The following is a 19,890-nucleotide window of genomic DNA, read 5'->3' as shown; positions in this document are numbered from 1 at the left end:
ATAGGCCTTCGGGGCAAACAGTTTGAGTTCATTCCCTGTGGACCGGGTACTCTGAGACAGGAATAACAGGACAATTGGTTATTAATTGGTTATTAATTGGTAATTAATAACAAGACAATTGGTCTTCTATCTGGTCCCCGCCCAGATAGAAGATAAGAGACCACATATTCCTTATTCTTGAAGTCAGGAGACCTTCCTGACTACACAAGTGCAGAAAGGTTCCTTGGAGGTCAAAAGGGGAGTGATGCCAACTACCCATAGGCCTCTTTGGTAGAATCCATCTTGGCTAAGAGATGCATGTGCCCACATGGGAAAATCCTGAGATACACCAAATATGGACTCTGAACCAGGCAAATCAAAATGATTGGTCAAAGGAAACACGGAAGTAATGCCCCATAAAAGTGACTCAAACTGCCCATGAGGTGCGACTCTATTTCTGAGCCTGCCTGTGTTATCTATCCACACGTACTGTACTTAAATACTTTACTTGTTTCACTACTTTCCGTCTTAGTGGGAATTCTTTTTCTGCAAAGCTGTAGGGCCAGGTCCTTGTCACTGACCACTGGTCTAGTGGCTAGGATTCAGCGCTCTCACTGCCGTGACCTGACCTCAATCACTGGCTGGGAACCAAAACCCTGCTTCAAGCCGCTGCGGGCCAAGGCCACCCGAGATCACAGCCATAGGTAATCCCTGTTGCAGAGTCAATATTGCTTAGCAAATATTCCATTTGCTCTTTCACCTTTAATGGTCCCCATCTAGTGAGGCAGGACTGTGTGACCAGTTCTAACCGGTGGGCTGAAGCATAACGTCCATGTATAATTCTGTAGTCTTTTATCCCCTGCTCCTGTGACTAGGAGTTTTCATGTTCTAGATGGTGCAACTACAAAATGGTGGGACCATTTTAAGCCTGGTTCTCTGAATGACTACATGGAGCAGAGCCCCCTGCCAATTTGCACAAGAAAAGAATCGTTAACTAGAATAAAACCTTTGCATTGGAACTGAGGGTTGCCACAGCAAACCCAGCCTATTCTGACTATAATCCAAACCACCAAATTGATTTTCATCATCTTCTTTAATCCTTACAACAATTCTTTCAAATAGGAAATAGTAATTTATTTTTTTTTTGATTTGAGGAAACATATTCTAAGAGGATAAGCTTTCACCTTAGAAGGTAATACCATTTATGAATGTTTGCTATAGATCTCTCATTGCTGACTTTGCAGACCCCAGGAATGAGCTTATTGAGAGCAGTAATTGTCGTGAGTCAGCCACTGATTTTGGGGGGAGAAACCAAGGAATTGGAGATCCAGGATGTAGAGGATTGCCACTTGAAAGGTAGATATTAGCATCCCGGAGATATTAAGAACCACTTGGGAAGATGTAAGTGGAAGAGTAGCTAAAAGGAAGCACCTCTCCCTCTACAACTCTAATCTGTACCAATTGGAAATTCCACTGGGTTCACAGTTCTTTTCATTACCTTCCTCATAATGAGTTGGCAGGTTATCCATACCATAAGAAAACCCCTTATTCTTTCATTAGTATGATTCCCAGCTATGAGCTTCCATAAAGAGTAAAAGTCAATATTAATGAGCACAGAGACAAAAAAGATAAAAAAGGGGAAACTGGAAAACTCAAGCATGGTTGAGTTGGGGAATGGGAGGCTGGATATGGTGGCCAGTTTACTATGACTATGCTATCTTTTGGCTCTGTGATATCAGAGAGTAGCACTCTGGCCCTGAGGGTTTGGCGGATGGACTAAAGAGGAAGAGGGGAAGAAAAGAGAGGCAGAGGGAGCCATCCAAAAAATGTCACCAAACTTACAGTTTTCCTTGCAGAGCTGGTAGTTCTTGCTCACTTCTCAGGTGCCAGCGAAAGGCACCTACCCTTCATTCTTGAGGGCAAGCACCATATGGTATTGATGCTTATCAGAGCCTGAAGATCTGGGGAGAATATGGGTCAGGATGAAGGACCCTCATCTAAGCTACCTCCCTCAGGAACTGGATTTTACAAATGACTTTTCTGATTGCAGCTTTTACGTCTTTGTTCCTCAAACTGTAGATCAAAGCGTTCAGCATGGGGATGACCACAGTGTAAAAGACAGACACAGTCTTGTCCTTCTCTGGGGATTTGTCTGAGTTACTTCTCTGGTACATGAAGGCAAGTGTCCCGAAGAAGAGAACAGCAGAGGCGCAGGTAGGGAAGGTCTTGGCTCTCCCACCAGCAGACTTCACTCTCAGGATTGTCCTGATGATGAGCATGTAGGAGACCAGAATGATCACGGCATTGGCCGGAACATGAGTTTGGCAAAAAAGAGGATGACAATCTCACTTTGTGTCATTTTGCTGCAGGCAAGCTTCAGCAGTGGTGGGAGATCGCAGAAGAAGAAGTTGATCTGACTGTCATCACAGGAGGAGAGGGTAAAGATGCACATGGTATGCAGGATGGCTCCCGATACCCCACAGACATAGGCCCGGCCAAAAAGCCCCTACAGGTGCCCAAGTAATTGCTACGTTATAGAGCGATGGGTTGCTAATGGCAACAAAGCGGTCATAGGCCATTACTGCCAGCAGGTAACACTCTGTGCCTGCACAGATGGTGAAGAAGAAGAACTGGGCCACAGGAGATGACCGTTTGGCTTGTGGTCAGTGTGGCTGGGACCTGAAGGGTGATGACCGAGGTATAGCAGGCATCTGGCAGGGCAAGATGGCTCATGCAGAAGTACACTGGGGTGTGGAGTTGAGTGTCCATTTGGATTAGAATAAACATTCCCACATTTCCCAGATGGGTGACAAGATAGAAGACGAGGAACATCAGGAAGAGTGGAACGGCCGGTTCAGGGTGATATGTGAAACCCACAAGAATGAACTCTGTCACAGTGGTGAGATATCTTTTGGCCGTAGGCTCCACATGGCTGGGTGGCCTGAGGAGAATGGAAGTAGAGATTCCAGAGCTGAAGGCCTTTGTCCTCTTCAGTGTCAGACCTTAGGTGAAAACCTCAGATATTTTTCTGCTCAGAGAGAGAAGAGAATGTTATCATTTTAAGAATCTACAACTGGCAGTGACTATGGAGAGTGTTTGCCTATCTCTGCATCCCTCCTGAAAATGGAATTTGGGTAGGTATTTCTTCAGGTTCACTTGCTTATTGTCTGTGACTTTCTTTCAGAACAGAGAACTTTAGACTATCAAGACTGGAAGGGACCAATCTGGAGTCTCTCTCTTTTAGAATATTCCCAACAAATTGTCATGTAGCCCAGGTGTACACCAGGGCTGACACATATGGATTCTAAGGCTGTGCCCTGTTAACTCCTGGCAGGGCCATTTGTATAGACTGTGATGTGAATGATGCCTCCAGAGTGGTCAGATGCAGAATCCTGTGTTACGTGATGGGGTCTTTCTGGGCACTCTGCCTTTGGAATATTCTCCCTGTTGGGAAAGCCACAGTGCTCTTTCTGCATCTTCTTTTTTATTTTTATTTTTTTTACATCTTTTTTGGAGTATAATTGCTTTACAATGGTGTGTTAGTTTCTGCTTTATAACAAAGTGAATCAGTTATACATATACATATGTTCCCATATCTCTTCCCTCTTGTGTCTCCCTCCCCCCCACCCTCCCTATCCCACCCCTCTAGGTGGTCACAAAGCACCGAGCTTATCTCCCTGTGCTATGCGGCTGCTTCCCACTAGCTATCTACCTTATGTCTGGTAGTGTATATATGTCCATGCCACTCTCTCGCTTTGTCACAGCTTACCCCTCCCCCTCCCCGTATCGTCAAGTCCATTCTCTAGTAGGTCTGTGTCTTTATTCCTGTCTTACCCCAGGTTCTTCATGACATTTTTTTTTCTTTCTGTATCTTCTACACATTAGTATTATGCTCGATTCTGCACGTTGAGTAAAACCCCTCTCTCCCAAGACAGTTATTATACCTACTCGTATCTAGTCTCCTATTCTCCAAGTCAAACATTTGCAGTCATTTCAGCAACTCCTGGTGAGCCCTTTCATAATCCATTTCTGCTCTCCTGTGAACAAGGTTATCGTCTGTCTTGGATCTCTTTCTTGAGGGTCCTTGAGAGAAAGTGATTCTGTGAAAACCATTAGATTTATGGAGCCCTTATTCTGTGTTGGACATTTCCACATTAATTGGCTGATTTCTGTCAATAATCCTGAAATAGCCGTTATGAATTTCACGCTTGAAATGTGTAAGCTGAGGGTCAGGAACTTAAAGTGGCTTTTGTCAAAGAATAAATTGCAAGTGCAGAAGCCAGGATTTAAGCTATGGTGTCACAACCCTAGGGCACTGCTTGTTTCATTAATTTTTAGCCTTTGTAGTCTAGAAGTAGCTCACAGAGAGGGGGTTTATAGAATTTGATAGAACCAGTTTCCTGTAGAAATCAGGTTGATTCTTCACTTTCTGGTGGTGGAATGAGTTCTTTTGTTAGCTATTGATTGCTCTGGGCTCTGTTCTCCAGGATGTTACCTCTAGGGGTTGAGGGTGGAGGCTGCTCCATCAGGGATTCTGAGACTCATGGGGAGGCTGGTTGGAGTCAGGGTTAAAGACTTGTTTGTGAACTATGGGGTTCTCACTAGCCGTAGAACTTCCACGGAACATTTCAGTTTTGATCCTGAGAATTCCATGGCTCATAGGCAAAATCAAAATCCTGGTGTTTCAGACACAGAATACCAAGTCCACCAAGTTTCTAACAATTAACTTATCAAAGTAAGGTATGGAGACGGATGCCTACCAAATGTACTGATTAGCGGTAGCTTGAGTATGGACCACCCTGGTTTATTCCATTGCTCCCATCTTCTTTGATCTTAAACATCTTTCTTCCAGAACACTGCTGTTACTGTGATATTTCTGTGCTCCAACCACCTGCTTCTTTCTGTCCCTCTGTTAAATGTTTCCCATCATTTTTCTCTTCTCTGCTTCCTCATAACTTTGACTTATACATCGTTGTGGCTATTCACCCCATGAAAGTTCATCATCTTTAGCTCTATTGAAAAACTGAAAAATTATTTCAGTTTTTTTTTAGTTCAAATACTTTAAAAAGGGAATTTCATTTATCCAGCTGCCTTTTTGAGAGCTAGTCCAAAAGTTAAAAAGTTGAAATTATATAGCCAGCCTACATATTAACTGTCTGCTGTGTCCAAAGGGTCAGTTACGTGATACAAAACATAGCTTCAAGCCTTCAGGTGGGTTGTGGAAAGCACCGGCATTGTGACATCTCTTTGAGACCCGAGTCTCGAAAACTCAGTTTGGAACCTACTGGTATAGGCATCCTGAATTTGCACTCACATCTATTGTTCTGTTCCATGGCTCAATACATCCTTCTTTCAAAGCAGAATTCTTTATCCTTATTTAGCCACAGAATCTTCTCTTCCTTCTTTCCACAGAGATGGAAATTTAGAGACATGGAACCCATGCTTTAGGACGCACTTAACTAGATGTCCTCTAACAATTTTTTTGCTATGCTTATATCTGAAGCTCAAGATTATAAATATAAGTTTCTTTGAAGCTTTTAAAAGATTACTCTGAATATTTCAATATTTGGACTAGACAGCCAGCACATTCAGATTGCTAAACAACCATATGCTTTAGAGACTTATAGCAGCATCCCCCTGCTTAGTAGGATTTGGACTGGCCAATCCCACCATCTTTTTTCAGAACAGTCATGACCTTTCAGTCCAGCCCTTGGACATGTTCCACAACATTTGCATAACTTAGTTCACACGGCCTGAGAATAGACACCATCATGCCCTCGTTGACCTAAAAAGAAATATTCATCTGTCAGCTTTCTTCTGGATGGTGGTAGCTAACACGTGTACCTATTCAAAACATTGTCTCAATGGGTAAACCTCACAATGAGAACATTCCTTGAAACTGTGAGTCATTAGCTGTTGTCTGGTAATTTCTGTGTCCATGTCTGTCCAATGTCTGACATTATGTTAGAAGAGCATCTGGGTGACTGGTTTCTCTTTCTCTCCAGGATTTGGGAGGCTCCATAGTTACTGTGCACATGACCCTCAGGATGGGCTCATATGCTCTTCTCCACACTGGTTGGAAATACCTATGACCCTCACACAGAACCCTGGAGTCGGAAAGGACCCTGTGAGGCAGTTCTGTGATTTTCCTGCTGTGCTTGTCAGAGGCCTCAGCCTTTGTGGAGATGCCTCAAGGGACACAGCAGTGGGAAGTAAACGGGAGGCTGACCAGGTGGGGAGCTGCCAACTCAGCCCCAGCTTCAAACAAAGCAGAGTTTCTTTTAACGCTGGTAAACAAACAGGTGCTTCATTTCATTTTGTTTGAAAAGGGCGTTCCAGTGTTAAAAAAAGATTAACATCTGGTCCAACATGTTCTTTTCATTTAGCAGAAGAGAATATTGAACCTCGGAGAAGAAGTTAACTTTTACCTGATGTGTCAGAAAACATTCCCTCCCAAATTTATCTTGATGGGGCCTCAACACGAGCATCTTATTTGGTGCCTTAGGAGAGGCCATGGAGTTGTGAAAGAACAAAGCAGTCCGGGATGGAGCCACAGGGATGGGAGGATTGCTACGACGTAGTCAGGACACTCAGAGGCCAGGTCACGGAGGTTTCCATCTCATCACCTTCCTCACTGCACATCCCCTCCTGTAACATCCATTTCTACATTATCTTTTCAAAAGCTTCTTTCAAGGGTCTTTCTCTCTGACCTCACCAGCTGAGACAACCTCCTCAGAGGGATGGGCCTCATCCTTGGCACATGCTCTGAATACCTAGTTATTCAACCATGTGGGTGACAGGGGAGTAGTAATATCTCGAGGCCAATTACTGTTCCCTGCACTTGACATATCTGTTGCTAACTGCTGCAGCCATCAGTAAGTACGCAGGTCTATGCTTGTTTCACAGAAGACAGAATTAAAGCCTTGGGGAAATAACCTGTGCAAACGGTCACACAGGTGACATTTAAATTTTTTCAGACTTTTGGAAAGCACACTTAATAGTCTCTGGAAAATATATGATCTCCCAACATAGTTACAAGATTTACGTTACCTCATAGGGAAAGAACTGGTCCTTTTGTTCCCGCGAGGAACTTCTGTGAAACACTGATGATATTTTTGTCTTCTGAGCAGATCCAAGGAGATTGCTGCTGTGGCGATCTGAAAGCCATAGTAAATGCAATTACCTAATCTTCCTTGGGCTGATTTTATGGATGTGCGGAAACCCACTTTTGAATAAACTCGCAGCAGGTAGCAAGACCAGGCTGTGCACGCAGTTTTATCCAGAGTTCCTGGGCAACATTCAAAGCTTGCAACCTCCAGGTTCTCCAGGTGTCTAACTGTTTTGCCTTCCTGCCCAATTCAGATTGCCTTGTTTCTGAATCGTTGAGTTTTCTGATCCAATTGAATCCTTTGGTGTTTTTAACATCTTACAGGTGTCACCTAAGGTGATGCTTCTGGTATGAAGATGGTAATGCTAAACGAAAGATTCACTAGAGAAATTCATATTCATAGAGAAATCAAATTCATAGAGAAATCAAGATTTCTCTATGATTCACTGTGATAATTCACCTGCCTGCAGTGGGGGTTACGTGAGTCCAGACTTGCCTGCAAATCACAAAATGAATGGGACAGGGCTTTATGTTTCTGGGAGAAGTCTTCTGCCTTCAATTAGAGCTGACTCAGGGCTCTCAGTAGGTAAGAAAACAATGGGTCTGGGGATTAAAAAGCTCAGGAGGGTAAGTGGTAGATCCTAAATGACATAATTTCCCATGTTCCTCTCTGTGCTCGTCAGGGACTGAACATCGTCACTTCCATGCCACTTTCTCCAGGGCTGGAAAGAAACGGAGAGACAATCCAGACCTACTTTGATACATTACAGATGAAGGTACAGACCCGGGGGTGGTGGTGCATGTCTTATCCGAGGTCACATAGCTTCTCAGCTGCCAGCTGGAGGGCTGATCAGAAATGATGGTGGAGGATGGCTATGGTCAGGGCGAGGAGACTAGGACCGTGAAACCACAGTCTCACCCATTAGTCTGGTCTGCTCAAGGATTCTGCTTCCTTCCAGACCCAGTTCAAGTCTTCCCACTTCTGGGAAAGCTGGCTAAACCCAATATAGATATTCCCAGCCCTCAGTGAACTGTACCTGGATTTGCTTTCCATTCTATATTGTGGCAGAGTCTGGAGCATCAGGTCTTCTTTAGTTTAAACGTCTGCCTCACAAAATATTCTGTGGGAGAAGGGTTCAGTCCTTTAGCCTATCTATTTTTTTAAAAAAAATTTTATTTTATATTGGAGTATAGTTAATTTACAATGTTGTGTTAGTTTCAGGTGTACAGCAAAGTGATTCAGTTATACATATATCCACTCTTTTTCAGATTCTTTTCCCATATAGGTTGTTATAAAATATTGAGTAGAGTTCCATGTGCTATACAGTAAGTCCTTATTAATTATTTATTTTATATATAGTAGTGTGTATATGTTAATCCCAAACTCCTAATTTATCCATCCCCCCACCTTTCCCCTGTGCTAACCGTAAGTTTGTTTTCTACGTCTGTGAGTCTCTTTCTGTTTTGTAAGTAAGTTCGTTTGTACCATTTTTTAAGATTCCAGATATAAGTGATATCATATGGTATTTTTCTTTCTTTGTCTGACTTACTTCACTTAGTATGATAATCTCTAGGTCCATCCATGTTGCTGCAAATGGCGTTATTTCATTCCTTTTTATCAGCCTATTTAATTTTGAAATAAAGGAAGATCACTTTAATGGTGTTAAATCAGTAATAACAACAGAGCTGGGAAAAGTCATAACTGAGAAGGGGCCTCCTAGGGCCGCTCGATTCCCATTTTGTTGTTGCCAAGGAAAGTGGGGAGGCACATCGTCTGTCTATATGTCACTAAATCATATGTCTTAGTTTGGCTTATTTTTGATCTCTCTCTCTTTGTATGTATATTTGTTTTCTAGTTATTTCTAGTTGGTTGTTTTCTTGAATAAGATAAACATTAATTCTTTTTCCACATAAAAGAAGCCTGGAGATAGGCAGCCCATGGCTGGTATGGTGGATTAGAAATGTCATCAGGGGCTTAGGCCCTTTCTGCTCTGCTGTTTTCTATGCGTGGCTTGTAGCTTCAAGGTCACCTTGGTAGCTGAATGGCAGCCAGGGCCCCAGCCATCACATCCACACTCCAGATCAGAAGAATAAAAACCTAGAGGCAAGTGTTTTGAGTTTTGTGCTATTATAACAATGCTTTATGAACATTCTTGCACCTGCACCCTGGTAGGCATGGGCAAGAGTTTCACCATTGTGCATACTTAGGTCACTGAAATAGCTGAGTCACTGGTTATGTGTATCTTTGATTTTTAAAGGATAATGCCAAACTGTTTAACAAAATTGTTAGGCTAATTTATACTACCCATTTTCCATATCCTTGTCAATATAGTGCTGTCATACTCTTTAATTTTTGCTAATCTAACGAGCGTACTGTGGTTTCAATTGGCATTTTCCTGATTACTAACGAGAAGAAACATCTCTTCATAGGTTTATTGGCTATTTGGATAGTCTCTTTTGTGAATTACCTGTTTGAGCCATCTTTTCTTAGTGATTTTTAAGTACACGCACGGGCATGTGCGTGTGCGTGCGCACACACACACACACACACACAATATAATAGTCCTTGTTGATTGTGTGTCTTAAAAAGATCTTTTCCTATTCTGTGTTTTGACCTTTCATCTTCTTAATCATGTGTTTTAATGAACAGAACCTCTTTAATGAATACTGACACATTTAGGGATAAATTTATGATTAATGCTTTTTTTTTTACATATATGAAATTCTTCCACATAATGAGGTTATGAGAATATTCTCCTCTATTATTTTATAAAACTTTTATTAACTTCCCTTTTATATTTAGTTCTTTAGTCTACTATGAATTCATTTTTGTGTGTGGTGAGAGGTAGAGGTCTGTATCAGTTAGGGTACTTACAAGTAACAGATGGCACATTCAACTTGGATAATGTCTAGTAAAGTCACTATTTAAAAAAGGTGTGGACAAGATTTAAGAAAACCAAGATGGGATGATGCGGTACCTCACAGCTAGTAACAGAGGGAAACCATTACCAGTCTTACAAGTCGTCATCCATATTGTGGCTTTTTGACCTTCAACCGGCAACTTCCAACATCACTGTGTTCAATTGCCTCAAGCCAGCAGAATGGGAAGGAGCATGGCTTGTTGGAAATGGTCTACACCATTTATTCAAACATCCTATTGGCTAAACTCTCAGCTACATGTCTATACTTAGCTGCAAAGGAGGCTGGTTAAAAGTCTAGTTTTTTAACCAGTCCTAGCTGAATAACATGAATCATTTGGGGTCAGAGGGCAAACTGTGGTAGGCAGCCCCTTAGATGGCTCCTGATGATTCCTGCCCTCTGGTATTCACGTCTTTGAGTAATTTCCCTCTCTTGGGAATGGCCTGGATTTAGTGACTCACCTTTAGTAAATAAGATGTGGTGGGATGTTACTTTTGAGATTAAGTTTCAAGAAGACTGTGGTGGGCAATTCGTTCAGAGGAAAGTCATCTGTCATGTTGTGAGCTGCCTCACGGGGAGGTCCACGTAGCAAGGAACTGACATATTTGGCTATCAGTGGGGAAGGATCCAAGTCTTCCCAAATCCATGCCTTAACTTTCAGCCCTTGCCAACATGTTAATTACAGCTTTGTGAGAGACCCTGAGCCAAAGACATCCAGCTAACCTGTGTCTGGATTCCTGCCCCTACAGAAGCTGCAATAGGAAAGGTTTGCTGCTTTAAGCTGCAAAGTGGACAACAATAGACAACAATAGACAGTGACATGCAGTAGGGGAACTGTTGTTCTATAGGCTCACGGGGAGATGCTATCGATGGCAAACAGAGCTTCCATACTCTGCTTACGTCTTGGGGTTCTTTTTTCCCCTTGGATGTTTAGCCTTTGATTTCTTAGTATCTTTTCACCTTTTTATTTTATCTTTTTACATGTTTTTCAGGAGCCAGCTTGGTCAGAAAATCCTAGTCCCCCGTATTGCCAGAAATAGAAGTCCTGTTCATTTAAATCTTTCTGCTTTTCAATAGATCTTTCTTGAGCACCTACTGTGATTCAGGAGGTGCACTAAAAATAGCAATTCTTGCCTCCATGGAACGTACATTTTACTGGGGGTGGGGATAAAAAACAAACATGCAGTTACATATCAGGCGTTGTTGCGTCTTGAAGAATAAAATAGCAGGGTAGGGGGATAGACAGTGACATGCAGTAGGGGAACTGTTGTTCTAGATATGGTGGTCAAGAAAGGTTTCTCCCAAATGAGGCAACATTTCCGCAGAGACATGAATAAAGTAAATGAATGGGTCTTGTAGGTTGATAATGGGTTGGGGGGACGAGGAGAATGCTTGTGTAGAGAGTTTCTCCTTTGTAGGTCTGCAGAGGATGCTGGGAAGCAGGCATGGATCTCTCATTCCTTTTATTTCAGAGCGGTTGAATGTAGGGAACTTGGACACCGCTTGGTGGATTGTGGATCTGAGAATCATTGTTGCTCTCAGTCTCTCAGACATCAATAGAGCTGTCTTATCTGGGACAAGCCCCATGGCTGATGCTGACTTAAAGGCCCAGGTCCTATCTTAGCCATCACAGAGAATAGGGTCCGTGTACGTTCTGAATAAATTTTTATTGAATAACCATTACATGCAATCTCTTCCAGCTTCTATCTATCCAGCTGCTTAGCCAAGAACTGGCAAGTGTATAGGGATTGAGGCTGAGTAAAGTTCTCTCCTTGTTAAATAGGTCTTTTATTTTATTTATTTTGTCTTCTCTTACCTATGACCTTTGAATGTCTCTTCACATGACTCCCAAGTTCCTAAGCAGGAAAAACCATCTTTTATGATTCCTGGAGAAAGAGCCTAATGAATAAGGCTATTTTTTTGTTGTTGTTGGGAGAAATTTATTTATTTATTTATAATTTAATTTTTATTTTATATTGGAGTACGGTTGATTCACAGTGTTGTTTTAGTTTCAGGTGTCCTGCAAAATGATTCAGGGGCCATTTTGCCTTAAGTCACTCTGTACCAGAGAAGGGACAATTGTTTATAAAACGGTGTTCAAAGGTGATATAAGAGAGTAGATAAGACTAGAGTTTCTGGGACCTGAGTCCCTGAGCTCAAATCAAGAGGCTTGCTTCCGTGACCCTGGACAACTTATCTTCTCTGTGTCTTATTTTCCCCACCCCTACGTGGGGATAATAATTGCACCTACACCATAGGGTTGCTAAGGGATCATAGAGTTGTTAAATACATCTAAAAGTTTTCAGAATAGTGTCTGACATATAATAGGTGCTCTGTTACTCTTAGCTGTATTAATAATAATAATAATAATAATATTTTATTAGGAGCTAGGACAATGAGTTATTAGGTTCTTTAGGTTGTAAAAGAGACCATTCGGATTATCTAGTAGAATATGCGTCTATGGTTAAGACTTTTATGCTCCAAAAAGGAGACAGGGGTTTCTTGGGGGGGACCTATTGGGAGTGCTAGAACTCAGTCTGGAACATAACTCAAGATTTGGAAAGATCTAGTGTAGCACTAGGGACTGGTTTATATGGCTGCCTCCTATGCCTATGTCTGACATTTGCTCATTTCCTCTCTGGTCTGTCCGTAAACATGACTCAGCCATTCTCTCCATAGCTTATCATCATTTGTGAGTCTCATTTCTCAGCTAACTTAGTCTTTTCCCATATTTTTCAGTTTAAATCCTCAAGGGGGAGATACTTTTTTTAAAAAAATAATTAATTAATTAATTTTTGGTTGCGTTGGGTCCTCGTTGCTGCGCACGACTTTCTTTTTAGTTGTGGCGAGCAGGGGCTACTCTTCATTGTGGTGCGCGGACTTATTGCGGTGGCTTCTCTTGTTGCGGAACACGGGTTCTAGGTGCGCGGGCTTCAGTAGTTGTGGCACGTGGGCTCAGTAGTTGTGGCTCGCGGGCTCTAGAGCACAGGCTCAGTAGTTGTGGTGCAGGGGCTTAGTTGCTCTGTGGCATGTGGGATCTTCCCGGACCAGGGCTCGAACATGTGTCCCCTGCATAGGCAGGTGGATTCTCAACCACTGTGCCACCAGGGAAGCCCAAGGGGGAGATATTTTTATTGCTCTTGCTTAGTAATCTTACGGCTCTAGAGCATCTCATGGCTCTCTACTCTGTTCACGCATTGATGAAACCTGGGTCAGGGGCTTATTCTAGTCTGATCACTTGAAGGGGAAGGTCAAGTGCTACAACAGTGGTTACCTAAGCTGTGAGTGGGGAAGTTTCTCCTGCAATGAGAAAATGATAGAAGTATAGACACACTCTTCATTTACTTTATTTACTGAGTCTCATAATGAGACCCAGTCCTTTCTTTATTCAAAGAGTATAGATATAATCAGTGCCAATGAGGGCAGATCTGCTGTAACATACTGGAGAACTCCTTTCCATTAGAGTTCTATAAGTATGGAATCCTTTGGCCCTGATGACCAAGCTTGAACTAGTCCCCAAAGGGGAATTTATTGTAGGATTCCAACGTGCCTTAAGGAAGCAAGAAAATAACTGTGGCTGCTTCTTAGTACAAATGGGAAGTAGGAAATAGAAACTGTTAGAGCTCTTAGTCTTTTTTGTTGCAGATTCTCTTTGAATAACGACTTCATTTTTGCCCCTCTCTTGACTTCTCTACTTTGGACAATCGGGTCTCCTATGCTAAATCTCTTTTACATGTTGAACTTCATAATGCCCATGGAAAAATTTTTATTAAACCTAACGTGGGTCAGGTGCTCACTTCTGAACAAATCAGCTGTAGGTAGGGTGAAGGGCCATCTTAATAAAATGGTTGTTCACATATAGAAGGGCATGGAGGATCAACTTCTCATAAATTCAAGATTGGTTAGAGGGGTTCATTGGGCACACAACAAGACATTCAGTGAAAAAGACATCATTTGGCTACCCTTGACTATGTGGGATGTAAACAAATGCACTCTCCCCTTCCATCCCCCAAGTTAAACACCCATATTGATTTTATTTCTTGGGTGAAAAGGATTTATATTCACCTTCCCGATTTCATTCTCTTGCCCTATCATTTGTTCATGATCTCCTTACTATTTGTTCACGGCCATGGAATTGTGGCAAGGCCCAGGGTTGATATCGGAAAGTGAGGGAAAGGGAAGGGAAGAGAAAAATATATATTGAGCAATTAATTGGTGCTAGATTTCTTAGTCATCACCTTATTTAATTTTTACCATACACTCTTAAATTAGGAGTTGTTACATTTGTTTTAGACGAGGAAATTTAGGATCTGAGAAATTAAACCATTTACCCTAGGTTTCACAGTGAATTAGTGGTAGAATTGGGATTCAGATACAAGCCTGACATTCCTTGCCTATGCGGCTGTAAACTCTGAACAAAGGGACTTTGAGCAAAGGCCCAAAGGGACTATGAGAAAGTGTTTTCTGAATTGCAAGGTGGGATCTTCTACCTAACCACGTCTTCGCTATTTGCCGCTTCCGTGAGGCTCAAATGAGACCATGCATGTGCCATAAAAATGTGTTCAAAAACAATTATTGAGAACTCATCTGGTCCGAACTCTGGACTTGGAGACGAGTTCAGCAACAAAGAAAACAGACTCTGCCCTGAAGGGTTTTGCAGCCTTGTGCAGGAGTTTCAGTTACTTTCCCCTCTTACCACATCTTTTGCCAGAGAAGATAATATGTGGTTCAGGGTTTTCCTTATACCTGCCTTATACCTACCTTTGCTCTCTGACTTTGCCATTCCTGGAAATAGGATGCTTGGTAGGAGAAAATAGTTCATGAGGCAGGCTATGCGAGTGGAGAGGAGAGGCAATGCACCATATCCTTCAGAAACATCCCCAAAGGCTTAATTCACCTTGAAGATATCAGAGTAACAACAAAGCAAGAATAACAAAACCTGATTAAGTGATTAAGTGGGAAGGCAATTTGTAAATTTGGAATTTGCAAATTTCACTGTTCTGGAGTGAGCTTTCCAAGGGGAGACAGGAATGTCTAGAATGGTGAAGATGAAGGCTCATTTTTTTTTTTTTTTTTTTGCGGTACGTGGGCCTCTCACTGTTTTGGCCTCTCCCGTTGTTGGAGCACAGGCTCCAGATGCGCAGGCTCAGTGGCCATGGCTCACGGGCCCAGCCACTCCGCGGCATGTGGGATCCTCCCGGACCGGGGCACGAACCCGTGTCCCCTGCATCGGCAGGCGGACTCTCAACCACTGAGCCACCAGGGAAGCCTGAAGGCTCATTTCTTAAACACTCCCTTCCCTTGGCCATTAAGAGACTCAGTTTTGTCTTACACAACACTCCTCCCTTACTGAGGTGATCAGTCACTCACGCATTTAAAAAAAAAAAAAAAAGACTATTTAGTTTTATCCACAGGGATCTCCTGATATAATCCTTGTCCCAGAAAAAAAGGCAGTATTGATGAGAGCAAAACTGAGAGAGAAAGGATGGGAAACCCAAGCATGCAAAGAGTATTGGGCTGGATTGAGATTAATTGAAGACCTCTGGGGACTCTGAGATTCTGTAAATTATGATGTCAGTGAGCAGTATGAGACTTCTGGGTTCTTAGGAATGGACTGGAGGTGGGAGAGGGGGAAGAAAGTATATTTGAATTGCTGGAAATCAATGTTATCACATTTGCAGTTAAAAGTTTTTAAAAAGATCTTTTACTGAAGTATAGTTGATTTACAAAGTAGTGTTAATTTCTGCTGTACAGCAAAGTGATTCACTTATACATCAATATACATTCTTTTTTCATGTTCTTTTCCATGATGGTTTATCACAGGATATTAAATATAGTTCCCTGTGCTACACAGTAGGACCTTGTTGTTTATCCATCCTATATACAATAGTTTGCATCTACCAACCCCAAACTCCCACTCCATCCCTCCCCCACCCTTCCTCACCCTTGGCCACCACAAGTCTGCTCTCTATGTCTGTGAGTCTGTTTCTGTTTCGTAGATAAGTTCATGTGTGTCATATTTTACATTCCACATATAAGTGATATCATATGGTATTTGTCTTTCTCTTTCTGACTTACCTCACTTTGTATGATAATCTCTAGTTCCAACCATGTTGCTGTAGATTTGCAGCTTTTCTTGTGTGCCTGTGGTACCTCTCTACCTTCTTTTTGTTTGTGGGTACCGGTTGCATATACTGCTGGTGCCTATTAGGATATATTAATACGGGAAAAAAAATGGACCAAGATGAGAGGTCCTTACACCCAGATCTACACACTCTGTGACACTTGGAATCTACCAGTGACCTTTCTGAAGGCCGCTTTCACATCCTTATTTCTCAGGCTGTATATCACAGGGCTCAGCATGGGGATGACCACACTGTAGAAGACAGACACTACCTTGTCTTCCTCAAGGGATTTGCCTGAACCACTCTGCAGATACATGAAGATGAGGGTCCCAAAGAAAACGGCCACAGCAGTGAGGTGGGAGGAGCATGTGGAGAAAGCCTTAACCCTGCCACCTGAAGAGTTCACCCTCAAAATGGTCTTGATGCTAAGCAGGTAGGAAATCAGGATGACCAAGGCATTGGCCAAAATCACAAAGTTGCCAAAGAAGACGACGACAGTCTCAGTGTTTGTTGTGTCACTGCAGGCAAGCTTCGGAAGAAGAAGTTGATCTGATTGTTATCACAGAAGGAGAGGGTGAAAGTACACATGGTACGCAGGATGGACCTCGCTACCCCGTAGACTTAGGCTCCCAGCACTAGACTCCAGCAGATCCTGGGATGCATGACCACAGTGTAGAGCAGTGGGTTGCTAATAGCCACATAGCGATCACAGGCCATCACAGCCAGCAGGGAACACTCTGTGCCTGCACAAATGGTGAAGAAAAAGAACTGGGAAGCACACTGGCCATAGGAGATGACTGTCCTGCCTGTGGCGAGTGTGGCCAGGATCTGAGGGGTGATGGCCGAGGTGTAGCAGATGTCTAGCAGGGAGAGGTGACTCAGAAGGAAGTACGTTGGGTGTGGAGTTGGACATCCTCTTGGATCAGAATCATCATCCCTATATTCCCCAGAAGGGTGACTAGATAGAAACTCAGAAACACCAGGAAGAGGGGAATCTCCAGCTTAAGGTAGCCAGTAAAAGCCCATAAGGATGAACTCAGTTACTATGGTGAAATTATTCTTGGCCATGGATTCCACATAGACTGTTGATCTGAGGCTGAGAATGAAATGAAAAAAAAAAAATCCCAGAATCGAAAGACTGATGTTTTCTCTCTGGTAGAAGTTAGGTTTATATTTCTGGGCAAATGTACAGAGATTGTTTCTGAGAAATCTTACACCCGGCTGAGTCTTCTCCGGCATCCTGCATTTTTTGGAAGCTGAGCCATGAGCGGGTGTTTCTAATTCAAATTAACTCTGGTTTATATTTGGAAATTCCTGTGAAGATAAGAGACACATAGACTCCGAGATTGGAGTCTTCTCTGCTGCACACCCTCCACGTGCTTGTACGGTTGCCTTGTGAGCTTCTATCTGTGGACAGCTCTACCTGTTAGTTCTCTTTTTGTATCTGGATTCTTTCTCTTTATATTCTATGCATTGGCTTTAGTTTCGCCTCTTCCAGACACAGCTGTTCTAATCCCTTTTTCTCAGGAAAGCGTTTCAGAAGTTGGAGGATGACAACTCTGCTCTTTATGTGAACTATTCTCTCATATTACCCATTGATATATATTTTTCTTATTATCTAATTCAGCGTGTGGTCAAAAATTGCTTAGTCAGTTGGTATTAAAAGATGTTTAAGGGTACAAACTAGCAACTAGTAGATAAATAAGTTCTGGAGATCTAGGCCACAGCACAGTGATTATAGTTGAAATACTGTGTTGTAAACGTCAAAGTTGCTGAGAGACTTGATTGTTCTCACCACGAAGAAGACGTGATAGTTATGGGACATGATAGAGGTGTTAGCTTATGCTATGGTGGCAATCATATTGCAATATATGTGTATCAAACCAACACATTGTACAACTTAAACTTACACACTGTTATATGTCAATTACATCTCAGCATCAATAAAAAAACTGAAAGTCTTTTTCTCCATTTTAATCTTTACCACTTTAATCTTTCCTCTAGCTCTCATCAGTGGTCACTAGTGGGAGGGAGACACTGACATATCATGTAAAACATAGCCTCCTTGAGCTGTTCCCTCCACCCCACTCCAGCAGCCTGGCCTGGGGATGAGTTATGTTCTTTGGAAGGCCCTTTTGGTATGGTCAAGATCCATGGCTGCCGTCTCTAGGACAAACACTGACTAGCTGAATAACCTTCAGAAGTTCACTTTCCCTCCTTGGGCTTTACTTTCTGTCCTGAAAAATGGTAGGGCTAGATTATATGATCATTAAAGTTCTTTTGCTCTCACAGTCCATGATTTGTATGTCTAGGTGTATGGGCTAAATGAGGCTCCTGAAAGAATTTTCCTAACATCTGTACTATGTAATGTGTATACTCTAGCTACTAATTACTGAGTATATTAAATATGCAGGCACGATTTCAAGTGATTGATAGATACTTAAACATATCATGGAATCTTGAATCCAAAGATTCAAGGAAATCTTGAATATTTCCCAGTTCCTTGAATCAGGAACTGGGGCAAAGTAACCATATTCCCCAGTTCCTGATAAACCATCATTATTGAACAGGGCAAGGTCTTTCTTCATATTATTTTCCCTCCTATCCCTCCGTCCTCAATCCTTCCCCAACCCCTCATAGGGATCTACTTTAGTATATGTGAAATATATATCATCCCATGTTTATTCCTTTTATATTTATTTAGAAATATGTGTATCTTTATTTTTTTTAATATTTATTTTATTTAGTTATTTGGTTGTGCCGGGTCTTAGTTGTGGCAGGTGGGTTCCTTGGTTGCGGCTCGCTGGCTCCTTAGTTGTGGCATGCGAACTCTTTAGTTGTGGCATGCATGTGAGATTTAGTTCCCTGACCAGGGATCGAACCTGGGCCCCCTGCATTGGGAGCTCAGAGTCTTAACCACTGCTCCAGCAGGGAAGTCCCAGAAATATGTGTATCTTTAAAAAAATATAGTGATTTTAGTGTGTTTTAAATTTTACATGCATGATCTTTTTTGTGTCTTTTCCCACATATAGCACATCTTTGTGATTTATCCATGTTATGTAGGTAAATCTAGTTTGTTATTTCTGATTTTATTATGGTTTTCTTGTGTGCTTACAGCCCACTTACTTACCCTTTCCACTAAAAACTTTGGAGCTTTGCATATATTATCTTGTTTAATCCTGGAAATAGTCCTTCAAGGGCTGTTATCTTATTTTTCACTAATGAGGAATTTGAACTTCTGGGAGATTAATTTGTCTAAGGTCACCCAGTTTAATAAGTGGAAGATGTGTGTTCCGAACAATATTGGTTTGATGGCAAATTCTCTGCTCTTTTGCTATGAATTTGTTTTGCCGCCTTCCTACATTTAACTACATATTTATGATTTATGGAATCAAAGAAATCTACCTGCAGTTCTTTAGATAATCAGATCCTTCCTACTTTCAAGTCATGAGTAAACTTGGTTAATTTCAATATCTTTCTCAACCTCTAATTCTGAAATTGTCATAGTCCATTTTCGATCCATCTCATGGTGAGATCCCAGGGTTCCCTCTGATTTAGGGACAAGATTGTTCGATGCACACGACCAGAGATTAGGTGGCAGATCATCTGGGTACAAATGCAGTCACACAGGGTTTGTGCCACAGGCAATACCCAACTCATAATTTAGCCCTAATCCTTCCGGCAGCCCTTTAAGTTGGGTATAGCCATGACTATTTGATGGAAGAGTAAAAGGAGGCTCAGAGATGTTAAGGAGGTTGC

At 42.1% G+C, this 19,890-nt stretch overlaps 1 protein-coding gene and 1 pseudogene across 1 annotated transcript; both read right to left on the bottom strand.

The window, feature by feature from the left end:
• Positions 1-1,886: 1,886 nt before the first annotated feature.
• On the bottom strand, positions 1,887-14,789 carry LOC111184060 (olfactory receptor 9I1-like; annotated as a pseudogene).
• A 1,484-nt stretch (positions 14,790-16,273) lies between these two features.
• On the bottom strand, positions 16,274-18,405 carry LOC111184102 (olfactory receptor 9I1-like). The gene is given in 4 exon segments (XM_089914778.1): positions 16,274-16,665; positions 16,668-17,030; positions 17,033-17,150; positions 17,152-18,405. Coding segments are annotated over 4 exon segments (1,092 nt in total). The 5' UTR covers positions 17,371-18,405.
• Between the last annotated feature and the right edge of the window lie 1,485 nt (positions 18,406-19,890).

This window comes from Delphinapterus leucas, chromosome 7 (genome assembly GCF_059928025.1).
Source record: "Delphinapterus leucas isolate spDelLeu-1000000601 "Yukka" chromosome 7, BTC_Dleu_Yukka2, whole genome shotgun sequence".
Taxonomy (NCBI): Eukaryota; Metazoa; Chordata; class Mammalia; order Artiodactyla; family Monodontidae; genus Delphinapterus; species Delphinapterus leucas.
Note: the sequence above shows the minus strand (reverse complement) of the source record. Positions and strands in the feature narration are given on the sequence as shown.